This window comes from Amphiprion ocellaris, chromosome 3 (assembly GCF_022539595.1).
Source record: "Amphiprion ocellaris isolate individual 3 ecotype Okinawa chromosome 3, ASM2253959v1, whole genome shotgun sequence".
In the NCBI taxonomy this organism is placed as follows: Eukaryota; Metazoa; Chordata; class Actinopteri; family Pomacentridae; genus Amphiprion; species Amphiprion ocellaris.
This window is the reverse complement of record NC_072768.1, coordinates 29,354,215-29,367,620: the sequence shown is the minus strand read 5'-3', so window position 1 is coordinate 29,367,620 and position 13,406 is coordinate 29,354,215. Positions and strand designations below refer to the sequence as shown.

General features: G+C 39.0%; 1 protein-coding gene across 6 annotated transcripts in view; it reads right to left on the bottom strand.

Moving 5' to 3' along the window:
- Nucleotides 1-1,852: 1,852 nt before the first annotated feature.
- LOC111581999 (A-kinase anchor protein 13-like) overlaps nucleotides 1,853-13,406 on the bottom strand; it is a 119,850-nt gene continuing 108,296 nt past the window's right edge. For 5 of the 6 annotated variants that reach the window (XM_035957334.2, XM_035957335.2, XM_055007955.1 and 2 more), the window contains 8 exons: nucleotides 13,166-13,236; nucleotides 12,191-12,235; nucleotides 11,583-11,633; nucleotides 11,266-11,460; nucleotides 10,408-10,683; nucleotides 4,210-4,329; nucleotides 3,854-4,076; nucleotides 1,853-3,418 (listed from right to left, as the gene is read on the bottom strand). In XM_035957334.2, coding sequence (XP_035813227.2) covers nucleotides 3,360-3,418; nucleotides 3,854-4,076; nucleotides 4,210-4,329; nucleotides 10,408-10,683; nucleotides 11,266-11,460; nucleotides 11,583-11,633; nucleotides 12,191-12,235; nucleotides 13,166-13,236 — 1,040 coding nt within the window. In that variant the 3' untranslated portion in view covers nucleotides 1,853-3,359. The remainder of the gene's footprint in view (nucleotides 3,419-3,853; nucleotides 4,077-4,209; nucleotides 4,330-10,407; nucleotides 10,684-11,265; nucleotides 11,461-11,582; nucleotides 11,634-12,190; nucleotides 12,236-13,165; nucleotides 13,237-13,406) is intronic. The other variant, XM_035957336.2, reaches the window with a different exon arrangement.

The following is a 13,406-nucleotide window of genomic DNA, read 5'->3' as shown; positions in this document are numbered from 1 at the left end:
TCCACCTGTAGAAGGTATCTCATGTAGAACGTATAGGTCTATACGAGTTGGAACCACCTGGCCCACAGCCTGTATCCTCAGGCAGTGAGGCTGCTAAACTGTTGCTCCCCTCCTGTCTTTGCCCCATCCAGAGACACTCACCATACCCCACTGTTGCAATAACTGTGAACTGGACTTTGCATCATTGCATTAATCAAAACATCTCTCAAATAAGTGTCTGTGTGTTCCCTCTATGTGTTATGCCCTCTATATGCTGCAGTACCACTGTTACTGTTCATTGCATTTGTGCCCACATTGAATCATTTATTGTATATTAATGTGTATATTGTGTTGTGTGTGCATGTTTTACACAGTGGGTGTTTATGAAGCTTGTAGAAGTGTCTTGTAACATTTTTGCACTTTATTACATGTACAGATGCTCCTTCACAGGGAATGTGGCTAAAGGAACTGACTAGAGTGACTGACATACATTATCATGGGTAAATAGGAGTATTTCAACAATCTCTGCAGACCATACATGTTGACAGAGGGGAACATAAGACTTTCTCAAAAAATGTATTTATTTATTCAGCACTGTGTTTATTTCATTATTATTTTTTAAATTTATTGTAATTTATATTGTGATTATTATTATTTTAAATTTAAATAGTTTATTATTATTATTATTATTATTATTATTATTATTATTATTATTATTATTATTATTATTAATAATAATAATAATAATAATAATAATAATAATAATAATAATAATAATAATAATAATAATAATAATAATAATAATAATAATAATAATAATATGGGGGGTTAAGCCGTTCCAAGTCAGTATCCATAGTTGGTATTTCCTTGTCCAGTTTACATTTAACTTGCTATTAGATACACTTACCCTTTCTTACCCTTTCACCTTTAGGGCTGTACATTATGTTTCATTGTCTCAATATGTTTATTAACAAATTCAGAATGGGAGAAGATGTTGAGTCCCTGTATCTTAATGGAAAATTTGTAACAATGTAGGGTTGGGTGGTATGGCTGAACTCAAAATCATAATAATAATAATAATTAATAAACCAACAAAACAAAAAAAACAACTCATAACTTTGTTTGATTGTTTTTTTGTTTTTTTACCAAAATGTGGTTCGAGTTATTTATTTTTAACATTGTGAAATAATACCTTGATATGACCAATCATCTCATGCTACAGTGTAAAATAGAAATGAGCACAGCCCTGTGCAGTATCACTTAAATTTCAAATATTTCAAAATTGTGTCACCTTACAGTTTTATCTGTACTTCTAAGTAAAACTGTAGAGTATTTATGTCTGTGTAAATTAAAATCTGACAGTTTAGATTTACAACAAAAGTCAGTACACCAGCATTTTTAATTCCACAATAAATGTGATCTCCCTAACACATATTGGCCCATATTGTCACACTCCCACCTCCACGCTTTACTGTCAGAACTATGCATTCGCTGTGTAGTTCTGGACAAGTTCCTGCAAACATGCTAGGTCTGAGTCAAACAAATTATTCTTTGGCTCATCTGACCAAAAAAGTGGAAAACACTCTACTGTTCATCCTAGAAATAATGCAATTATTGGAAGGTAATGCAATTGGGAATCATCTGACAATTAAGTCATATTTCACTGGGATGTCCTCACTTCTGTTTTTTTTTAAATTTTTTTTTTTTTTTTTTTTGGTCCCAGCAAAAATTTATTTTCAGTGATACTGAATTCTGACCTGGCCCTACTACAGTCTAATTATCAAGTACTGCAGTTTCCATAAGGAATGCTTTATTGCCATTTTAGGTCAGTTACTAGGACTTTTCCTATTAAGGCTCACACAGAAAGCCATAGTGTTGGTACACGTCTATTTCATTTCAGTTAAATATGAAAATTTACTACCAAGCAAGCACGAATATGAAATATCATCCATTTAGGACTTTGGGAATCTGTACATAAAAACAATTCAACATATATTACAAATTAAATTTGCAACAATAAATGTTTATTCATTTTGGGTGTAAATGAAGCTTATTTTTTAACATCATTATTTTCCCTTTAATCAGTATCAAATTATTGAAAAGACATTATGATTAAATTATTGGGGAAAAAGAGACCATTAAAACACTTGTTTATAAATATGTGTGCATGAGTGTGTGTGTGTGTTTGTGTGTGTGTGTGTGTGTGTGTGTGTGTGTGTGTGTGTGTGTGTGTGTGTGTGTGTGTGTGTGTGTGTGTGTGTGTGTGTGTGTGTAAAGTGCATGTTAACAAAACAACTTTGGATCCCTGATTCTATTGTGATGCAATAACAGTTGCTATGTCATGATTGTCAAACTGAACTATAGTTACAGAGGATCACTGGTTATTCTACAGAGCTCATCCTGAGCTGTTCAAAATTGCTGTCCATACAAACACAGTGGGAGTGATGTTCGAGGCCTTGAGACAAGCCTATTTAAACAGATTCATTGTCTCTCTGGTGGACGACATTAAATTGACAGACTGTGCCTGATTGTCTGTGGCCGTGATTGTACATCGATCTCAGTGCACAGTGTGGACAGTGAGAAATAGTGGATTCAATCAGGGGATATTGATTGCTGGAAACACCATGTTGCATGGCGTCCGGTGATCCCTTGTTTGACTTTTTTGTCATCTTGACTGATACGTCTTGAGCTAAAGCAAATGTAGGGACACGAGTCACACATTAGATTAAAGGTTCCTTGAGTTATTCAACCTGCGACTCAGACTGTGGAGCTGTTCGCTGAAACTCAGGAGTCACCAGCAAACCAAGCATCTAAAGTTAGCATCAGCAATTTTTGAAAAAAATGTCATTGGTTCATGCTAAAGCGAAGTTTTGGAACAGCTTAAAGTCTTGAACATATCTGACTTGAAGCACCACATGACATGATCTAGCACGTCTCTGATTTACAGCTGGAAGAAAGTATTCAGTTCTTGTTTGATCCTCTTTGGCTTTACAACACATCCTTAAGTGATGGAGGGTATTCTTGGCACACTTCTTGATTAAAATTCTTATGACTGAATATGTCAGCTAAACATGATGCTTAACCAATGTCTCTGGAGGAGGTTGTTGCCAATTATTAACTTGGAACAGCTTCAGATGAATCCATCTGTTGTTTCAAAGAGCAGTCTGCGACCCTGAGCTGGTTTCCCATCCATGTGAATGCACTCTGTCTGGTAGGTAGGGTGGGACAGTGTCCAGGGCCACGACTGTCAGCAGTGGCTTATATGAGTATTTTCTATCCAAACAGAGACTTAACAAACAATCTGAGTAGTTTTTGCTGCACTGGCCATTTGTCTGGTTCCTCAGGAAGTTTTGAAGTCCACTTGTGCGTTATTCAGATTCTCAGCAGTAGAAGATGTCTCCCTCATTCTGAGGGTCCAGCATCACAGCGACTTTGGTCTCTAAAGAAATAGAAGGAGAAAGTAGAAATTTAGCCAACACATGCCTACAAGAACTTACACTTACACTTTACAACTTACACTGTTTTTGTCCATATTAAACGAAGAAGAGAAAATCCACATTTATGAGCTTTATAGGTACAGGTAGATGGATTTTCTTAACCTTTGGGTATGGCCAGACTAGCTGTTTGCCGTTTCAAGTCTTCATGCTATATTAAGCTAACCACAGCCTGTCTGCAGCATTATATTTACTACACAGCCATGGCAGTAGTGTCCACCTGAATATTCCACTCTCACTGGAAAGTAATTAAGTGTATTCTCCTAAAGTAAGTCTTATTTAGGATTAGTGAGGGCTGCAGGGTACATTCTTTCCTTAATTTACTGATAAATGCCAAGTGAAGAAAGTGTTAACATCAGGACAGAACGTGTTGACTCTACCTATTTCGGCCTGATCTCCTCCTTTTCCTTTCTTCTTCTTCTTGTCTTTCTTCTCTTTAGGTTTAGCCAGTTGGAGCAGTTTGGTAGGGAGCTGGGACTCTTTCTCTGCTCCTTGAGGCTTACAGGTGGGGGCAGAGGAGAATGGGTTGAAGTTTTTGCCCATCCTCTTGGATCCAATGCGGAGGAAGTGTTCTTTAGTCGGGGCAGAAGATGAAAGCTCCACCTATAGTACATCCATAAACTGTGAGAGGACTCATACAGCAGCCTACTAAAATGCAATGAACACATCTATTTGTTCCACTGTAGCTTTTTAAAGGAGGACACTATGTTTTTTGTTTTTGTTTTTGTTTTTTTACCTCTTTTGGTGGTTCTGCTACTTCTCTTGAATCCAGATCCAGAGACCCAGAGCTGTGGAACCTTAGGGAGTCTTCTAAAGTGGTGGAGGAAGTTGGTTGGTACCTTTGAAGCTGCTCTGACTGGAAAGATGATTAAATAATGTATAGAGACATTAGATACATTTAAGGATAATTGAGTTTAATTCCATCTTAAATTATTGCCCATTATGATTATTGTGACTCTATGGACCACTCTAATTTTGCAATCTTTCACTGTGAGATTTGGAAAAATGCTGAGTTGCACATAACAGACTGCAAACAACATACACTATCAGTCAAAAGTTTGGGCACACCTTCTCATTTAATGGTTTTTCTTTATTTTCATGACTATTTTGTTATTATCCTTGCTCCAGCCCGTCCTTCTCCCTCCTTCTCCCTTTTGTTCCCTCCTTCTCCCTCCTTCTGTCTGTCTCTGCATCTGTCTTGATCTTTGTCCCTGTCTCTCTCTCTCTCCTGTCTCTCTCTCTTCCCCCTGTCTCTCTGCTTCCTGAATCTCCCACTTGCCTGCAGTCTGCTGATTGCAGTGATGAGAATCAGCTGCAGTGATCCGATCACCTGCCCACAATCACACCTCCTGCAATATATGCTCAGCTCTTTCCTTCATTCTCCACCAGATCCCCACATGGACTCAGTTCTCCCTCTAGATTCCCGCCGGTCCCTGCCTTGTTTCCAGACTATTATGTTCTGAGCTATTGTTTTCTGCGTGCTGGTTTTGGTGACACACTCGCCGGCCTGTGACTACATGGACTACCGCTGATTCCTCTCCCGTTTCTCCGACCCTGCACTCACTGGCCCGAACCTGTCGTGCTCGCTGCGAGCTCAGCTCTGGCTCCTCTCGTCTAGACTCTGGATTCCCAGAGTCTGCCTGCCCTGCTAGTTTAGTTCCCCCTCAATTGTTGCGAGTACCCCATCTTGTTTGTCTTGTGTAGTTTTTTCTGCTTTAGGTTTTTTTTTTGTAAGATTACATCTGGAGCTTGTTGAGTAATTTTGTAGGGTTTTTTGGATTGGTTTATTTTTTTGCATTTGATTTGCATTTATCTGCCAGCTTAGTTTTACGTTCTGTGAGTTTCCCATCTTGCTTAGTTTAGTTTTAATCTGTAGTTTGCTGGCTTTCTTGTATGGACTTTGCTTTTGTAAATAAATTCTTTATTTATTCTGCCTCTCTGCCTGTTGCCTGTGTCTGCGCTTGGGTTCTCTGACCCTCCAGTGACATATTTACATTGTAGATTCTCACTGAAGGCATCAAAACTATGAACACATATGGAATTATGTAATAAACAAAAGTGTGAAATAAGTCAAAACATGTTTTAGATTGTAGATTCTTCAAAATAGCCACCCTTTGCTTTGATTACCGCTTTGCACTCTCTTGGTATTCTCTCAATCTGCTTCATATGGTAGTGATCTGAAATGGTTTTCCAACAGTCTTGAAGGAGCTCCCAGAGATGCTGAGAACTTATTGGCCCTTTTGCCTTCAATCTGTGGTCCATCTCCTTCCAAATCATCTTGATTGGGTTTATGTCAGGTGACGGCGGGGGTCAGGTCATCTGATGGATGTTGAAAAATAAATGATGGTCCAATGAAACACAAACCGGATGGGATGGCATGTTGCTGCAGGATACTATGGTAGCCATGCTGGTTCAATGTGCCTTCAGTTTTGAATAAATCCCCAACAGTGTCATCAGCAAAGCACCACCACACCTCCTCCTCCATGCTTCACGGTGCGACTCATGCATGTAGAGACCATCCGTTCACCTTTTTTGTGTTGCACAAAGACACGGCGGGTGGAACCAAAGATCTTAAATTTGGACTCATCAGACCAAAGCACAGCTTTCCACTGGTCCAATGTCCATTCCTTGTGTTTCTTGGCCCAAAAAAATTTCTTCTGTTTGTTGCTTTTCCTTAGTAGTGGTTTCTTAGCAGCTAATTCACCATAAAGGCCTGATTGGCGCAGTCTCCTCTGAACAGTTGATGTAGAGATACACTATATTGCCAAAAGTATTTGCTCATCCATCCAGATAATCAGAATCAGGTGTTCCAATCACTGCCATGGCCACAGGTGTATAAAATCAAGCACCTAGGCATGCAGATTGCTTTTACAAACATTTGTGAAAGAATGGGTCACTCTCAGGAGCTCAGTGAATTCCAGCGTGGAACTGTGATAGGATGCCACCTGTGCAACAAATCCACTCGTGACATTTCCTGGCTCCTAAATATTCCACAGTCAACTGTCAGCTGTATTATAAGAAAGTGGAAGTGTATGGGAACGACAGCAACTCAGCCACGAAGTGGTAGACCACGTAAACTGATGGAGCGGGGTCAGTGGATGCTGAGGTGCATAGTGTGAAGAGGTCACCAACTTTCTGCAGAGTCAATCGCGACAGACCTTCAAACTTCATGTGGCCTTCAGATTAGCTCAAGAACAGTGCTTCAGCAGATAGCTTCGTGGAATGGGTTTCCATGGCCGAGCAGCTGCATTCAAGCCATACATCACCAAGTGCAATGCAAAGTGTCGGATGCAGTGGTGTAAAGTACGCCACCACTGGACTCTAGAGCAGTGGAGACGCCTTCTTTGGAGTGACGACTCGCACTTCTACATCTGGCAATCTGATGGACAAGTCTGGGTTTGGTGGTTGCCAGGAGAACGATACTTGTCAGACTGCATTGTGCCAAGTGTAAAGTTTGGTGGAGGGGGGATTATGGTGTGGGGTTGTTTTTCAGGAGCTGGGCTTGGCCCCTTAGTTCCAGTGAAAGGAACTCTGAATGCTTCAGCATACCAAGACATTTTGGACAATTCCATGCTTCCAACTTTGTGGGAACAGTTTGGAACTGGTCCCTTCCTCTTCCAACATGACTGTGCACCAGTGCACAAAGCAAGGTCCATAAAGACATGGATGACAGAGTCTGGTGTGGATGAACTTGACTGGCCTGCACAGAGTCCTGACCTCAACCCGACAGAACACCGTTGGGATGAATTAGAGCGGAGACTGAGAGCCAGGCCTTCTGGTCCAACATCAGTGTGTGACCTCACAAATGCACTTCTGGAAGAATGGTCAGAAATTCCCATAAACACACTCCTAAACCTTGTGGACAGCCTTCCCAGAAGAGTTGAAGGTGTTCTAGCTGCAAAGGGTGGACCGACGTCATATTGAACCCTATGGATTAGGAATGGGATGTCACTTACATTCATATGCGAGTCAAGGCAGGTGAGCGAATACTTTTGGCAATATAGTGTATGTCTGCTACTAGAAATGTATGGCATTTATCCAGACTCTAATCTGGGTGTTTTAACTTGTGATTTCTGAGGCTAGTGACTCGGATGAACTTATCCTCAGCAGCAGAGGTGATTCTTGGTCTTCCCTTCCTGGGGCGGTCCTCATGTGAGCCGGGTACATCATAGTGCTTCATGGTTTTTGCGATTGCACTTGGATACATTCAAAGTTTTTGCAATTTTCCTGACTGACTGACCTTCAGTTCTTAAAGTAGTGATGGACTGTTGTTTCTCTTTACTTAGTTGATTGGTTCTTGCCATAATATGGATTCCAACAGTTGTCAAATAGGGCTGTCAACTGTGTACCAACCTGACTTCTGCACAACAAATCTGATGGTCCCAACTCCATTAAGAAGGCAAGAAATTCCACAAATTAACCATGACAAGGCACACCTGTGAAATGAAAACCATTTTAGGTGACTGCCTCATGAAGCTTATCCACAGAATGCCAAGAGTGTGCAAAGCAGTAGTCAAAGCAAAGGGTGGCTATTTGGAAGAATCTAAATATATAAAACACGTTTTGACTTATTTCACAGTTTTTTGTTTACTAGATTCACTTCATTCATAGTTTTGATGCCTTCAGTGAGAATCTACAATGTAAATAGTCACGAAAATAAAGAAGAATCATTAAATGAGAAGGTATGTCCAAACTTTTGACAAAGTTCCATGTTTTTTTCCCCTTAAGCAACACTTCCATATTGGATCTAATCAATTGATCTTTACCGCAGGCTTTTAAGGTTGCTGTAAACCTAAACTAAAATTATTTTGCCTTCTACATGTTGAAGTCAGAAGAAACAAATCAGTCAAACTTCAAGCAGGTCTTAAAGGCATAAAGATTTGCATTTCTTGAGATTTTAGAAATTCCCACTGTGTTTAGACCCTATGGATAGAAAGCACGTACAAATCAAAGCACCTTCAAAGTCTTTGAAGTCTTATTTCTGCTTCAATTACAACTATGTTACAAGTGAATTATGAAGGTGTGATGGAGAATCTCCTTGTACAACCTCTCCTTGTAACAAGGATTTGTTTTTAGCACCATTTGCTCTCCTGGAGCATGTGCAGTTGCCATGTTTGCATTGCAGACAGAAGGGTCTCAAATTTTAGGCTGCATGCAAAGAGGTTCATGTACACCCTCATGGACTTGGGTGGATGATGAAATTTATGTCACACTACCCTTGCATATATGTGGATGTGACAAGTAAGAATTGACCTTTAGTCTGTGTCTATGCTAACATCACTGGTTAAAAAACTTTCAAACTATATTAATATAATTTAGTGTGTGTTTCTTGATAAACAGAAATGAGCAGTGATGGAGGAAGTACTCGGATACTTAACTTCAGTAAAAGTACTATAGGTACTTAAGTAAAAACTATGCTACTATCACACTGTTAAAGTCCTGCACTAACATTTTTTTACTTAAAGTAAAAGTATGCACAGTGCTCAAGAAATTTATTAGACCACCATCCAGTGTGAGGTGTTTGCCACCGCTACCCTAACTTAACAGTATTGCTGATTACCAAAATATGTTTTGATGTTTCTGTAATGGTAAATCTACCAGTATGTGCAAGATCTTTAATCAAAATGATACCTTTAATGCTAAAATGTAATTATTGTCGTTATCATCAATTTTCAAATTTACTGTTTTACAAATTAGCAGAAAAAAATAGTAAGGCACATTATGATATTTTGATTGAGATGCCAAATTACAGTTATTTACTTGATTCATGAACAGAAAAAAATACTTTCAGTGGTTGTATGTTATTCTTGATTAATTTCTGTCTTCTCAGATAATTCCAGTGTGCTGGCTCAAATTTCAGTATAAAAACATGAAATCAGTTTGAAATTCCTCATTCTCCTGTTCAAAATGGTGAATTTTGAACAGGGAGCACAGACACTAGACTGCAGATGACTGGAAGAAGACACTCTGTACGGACAAGTCCAAGTTTGAACTCTTCGGTCAGCATCATCGTGTTTATGTCCATAGAAATGCTGGAGAATGTATTGATGCTAGATGCATTGAGCCCACAGTGAAACACAGTGCAGACTCCATTATGGTATGCAGTTCTATTTGTGGAAATGACATGGGCAAATTAATTAAAATCCATGGTATCATGAACAAGAAGGTCGACCACGACATCTTGGTGCATCATGTGATCCCTTCTGGATTTAACCTGATTTGCGGTGGGTTCATATACCAAGAAGACAATGATTCCAAGCAGACTTCAAAGCTGTGCAGAGACAACTGGACCAAGAAAAAGGAATCTGGAGTACTGAAACTGATGGAATGGCCAAGTCAAAGTCCAAACTTGAATCCTACTGAACAGATCTGGGATCTATTGAATTCAAAAATAGATTGCACAAAAGTTTCACCAAAGCAAGTCTCTGGGAACAGCTAGAAACTATTTGGAACTCAATAACAAAAGAGACTGTGGAAAAGTACATAAAACAATAGCGGCAAGATTGCCAGCTGTTATCAGGGCCAAAGGAGGAAATAGAAAATATTATGATTTTTGGTTAATATATGTGAATAAGGACTATTTGGTTGTTCCAGTTTGTTATTTGCCTAATAAATAATATAATTTTTAGTTTGAAACAAGATTTCTAAAATATTTGTTTTCTCATTTTTTTGTCTAATAAATTTGTTTAGCGCTGTACGCATAATCAGGAAAATGTACTATGATAGTAGAAGTAAAAGTACTCAGAAAAATGTCTCTTGTAATTGCCAACACCAGTATGTGAACTGTGACTATTGTACACCTTTAACTTTTTGGTCCACACAGAGTCAGAGCAACTTGTGTGGGTGTACCAGGGCAGAGAAGTCAAACCTGTACATAAAGCTTTATTCCCCTGATTGCATCATAAATTGGCTGTCTCTGGGGAAAATCTCTGACCTGGTCTCTTGCATAGAGCCTCTCTGTGTCTCTCCTTAGCGCCTCCTGTTCTCTCTCCAGCTTCCTCTGTGCCTCTCTCAGTCTCTCCAGTTCCCTCTGGTAATCTTCTTTCTTTCTTTGTAATGTCTCGGTTTCCACCATCAGCTCCTTATGCCTTCTCCTGGTCTCGTCCTCCTCCACCCTCAGCCTCTCCTCCCGTTCTGCCAGACCTTTCTCCTTTAACTCCCACGTCTTCTCTCTCTTTCTCTTCTCTTCCTGGTGTGCAACCTGCTGTTTCTGAAACAAAGCATAAAGAGGTGTAGATATTATATTAACCGGAAGACATTAAGTTAAGTGTAGACAATACCAGATTAAAACTAGGAATGCATGATTATATTGGTACCATCACCTACATTGGCCAATAAAGGCAGATAATGCCTGTCAGACTAAAAGTTTCCAGTTTTGTTTGAAAGTGTTAAACAGAAATAAAAATGAATATGGCATGTTTTATATGTAAGTTGGAGTAGTGTTTTAAAGTAGTAGTAGTAGTAATTTTGTCCAGTATAAGAAGAGCATTGTAAGCCAGTGAGCCAGGACAAGAGTAGGTATGATAATGTTAATTTTTACTACAGGAGAGACCCAATATGCTGCAGTTGGGTAGAAAAACATGTGCATTTATCAGCTAGTCAAATTTAGTTGGAAAATATTAGCATATTGGAAATTGCCAAGAATCCAATGTCATACATCCCTAATTAAAACAAAAGTGAAGTGCACAGAGTCCTATAGATTGACATGAAACAAACAGTGTCAGCTCACTGCAGCCACAACTGAAAATGTGAAAGCAGACAGAGTGCAGAGAAAGCAGCAGTGAAAGCAAACCTGCAGGCTGGCCACCTCCTGTCTTTGTCTCTCTAGACTCCTGTGCTTCTCCTGCTCAATGAGGGAGGAAGGGCGGGAGGAAGATGAGGATGAGAGTGAGGAGGACGACGAGTGTCTGGAGGAGTTGGTGGCGAACCGGTCATTCAGAGCCTGCCGCTGGTCCTCAATGAATGAGTCCTGCTTGACCACCACTGCCTAGAGGTAGGAAAATATAGTTTGAAATGAATCGTAATGAAGCAAAAAACAAAACAAACAAAACAAAAAGAAACAACTTGACTGTACTGGCTGTAGACAACATGTATGTGTGTCTCTGGTACCTGCAGTGAAATCAGCAGGTCATGAAGATGTGTCACACTGTGCAGGACCTGCTAGAGAGACATGACATTTAAATGATATTCAGTAAAGATGGTTTTAAAGACAGAGAATTCATTTGACATGAACAAATTAATTTTCAACTTAAAAAAGATAACATGAGTCCTGTTTTTGCAAAACGATGATGCCAGCAATCTGTTTTCATTTCCACTTTCTTCTGGCATGATGTGAATAAACAGCATTTCACACCATTTCAACAGGTGTGACAATCCTTAAATTAGATGTAGAATCAGACAAAATAGACCAAAGCTCAGCAAGTAATTGTGAAAAGGTTTATTTCTATGACCTGATGCAAATTCTGATGAATTTTGCAGAACGAAGTGATTTTGATGAAGTATTATTATTATTTATTTATTTATTTATTTATTTATTTTTTTACAGTTAATGGCTCCAATTAATGGTGTAAATTATTATGTAGACTTATGGTTGAATAACAGAATAACAGCTTCAGAACATAAATTTGATCACAGGACGGCAAAAATGTAAAAAGTGTTTGTGTTCGTAGCACCGCCTTAATTCTGCAGCGTTCCAATCACAAAACCCACACACTTACTGCATTGCTTCTCTTTAGCAGCATCTGCAGACTGGCGGTGGTACCCTGAGGCACACATACACTTAGTGTTAACACTTTCAGCACATCCAACATCCACACAATTATACCAATACATAATGCCAGAAGTCAGAGGATCAGAGAGTTCTGACCCAAATTTGTGTTTGTTCATCCACCAAATAGTGTGTTAAGGATTTTGTTAGATGTTAAGTCTTAATTCTCAATGAAGTACAGTACTGTTGAAAGGTTTCATACAATCAATGCACAGTGATGATTTTTTTCAAAAAAATTTAATGAATAATCTTAAATTCATTAGCTGATACAAAATGGAGTGAAAAGGAAAAAAAAATCAAATCTCCATTCAGTATGAGCACTTTTTGCTTTAAAATGGAACCAGCTCTCCTCAGTATACCTACACCAATTTTCAAGGTTGTCGGCATGTAAGCTGCTTGACAACTTTTCACAGTTTTTCTGTGGATTCAGGCTGTCACAATAGCTGTCAAGTGAATTGTAATGGAACTTTTGAAATTTCACTGGTTTCCTAATGGATTAACTAATGCTTTGTCCTTTGTTCATCTCAGAGTTGATCAAAAAGTTCTGAGATAGTTTGTGATGGGCACATGTACACTACCAGTCAAAAGTTTTAGAATGCCCCAATTTTCCCAGTTTTTTATTGAAATTCAAGTAGTTCGAGTCCAATGAATAGCTTGAAATGGTACAAAGGTAAGTGATGAACTACCAGAGGTTAAAAAAAGGTAAGGTTACCCAATACTGAAAAATAATGTACATTTTAGAATTATGCAAAAAGGCCTTTTTCAGGGAACAAGAAATGGGTTAACAACTTAAAGCTGTTCTAGGTCTTGTGACTTTGTGATCACCCCTTGTACATTGGCAATGACTATCAAAAGAGACTTGGGAAACTAATGCCCTCAAAGTTCGTGCATTTGCCAAACATGTACTGTACGGAAACAGATGCACCTTTTTCAACAAGCTGTCTGACTCAGTCCTGCGGAGGTCCGCTGACTCATCTCCCTCTTCCTTCTCTCCATCTAACAGGAAAGATTGTAGAAGTGAGTCAGTTTTGACGCAGCAGGTTATTATCGACCAACAAGTGGGATAAAGCTGCTGTCGTATTTTTTAAGTCAAACTGTTTGTCAAAAGAAACTGAATAACAGTGATGAATGAGAGATGACTATCACACCTACATGTGTGATTTAAG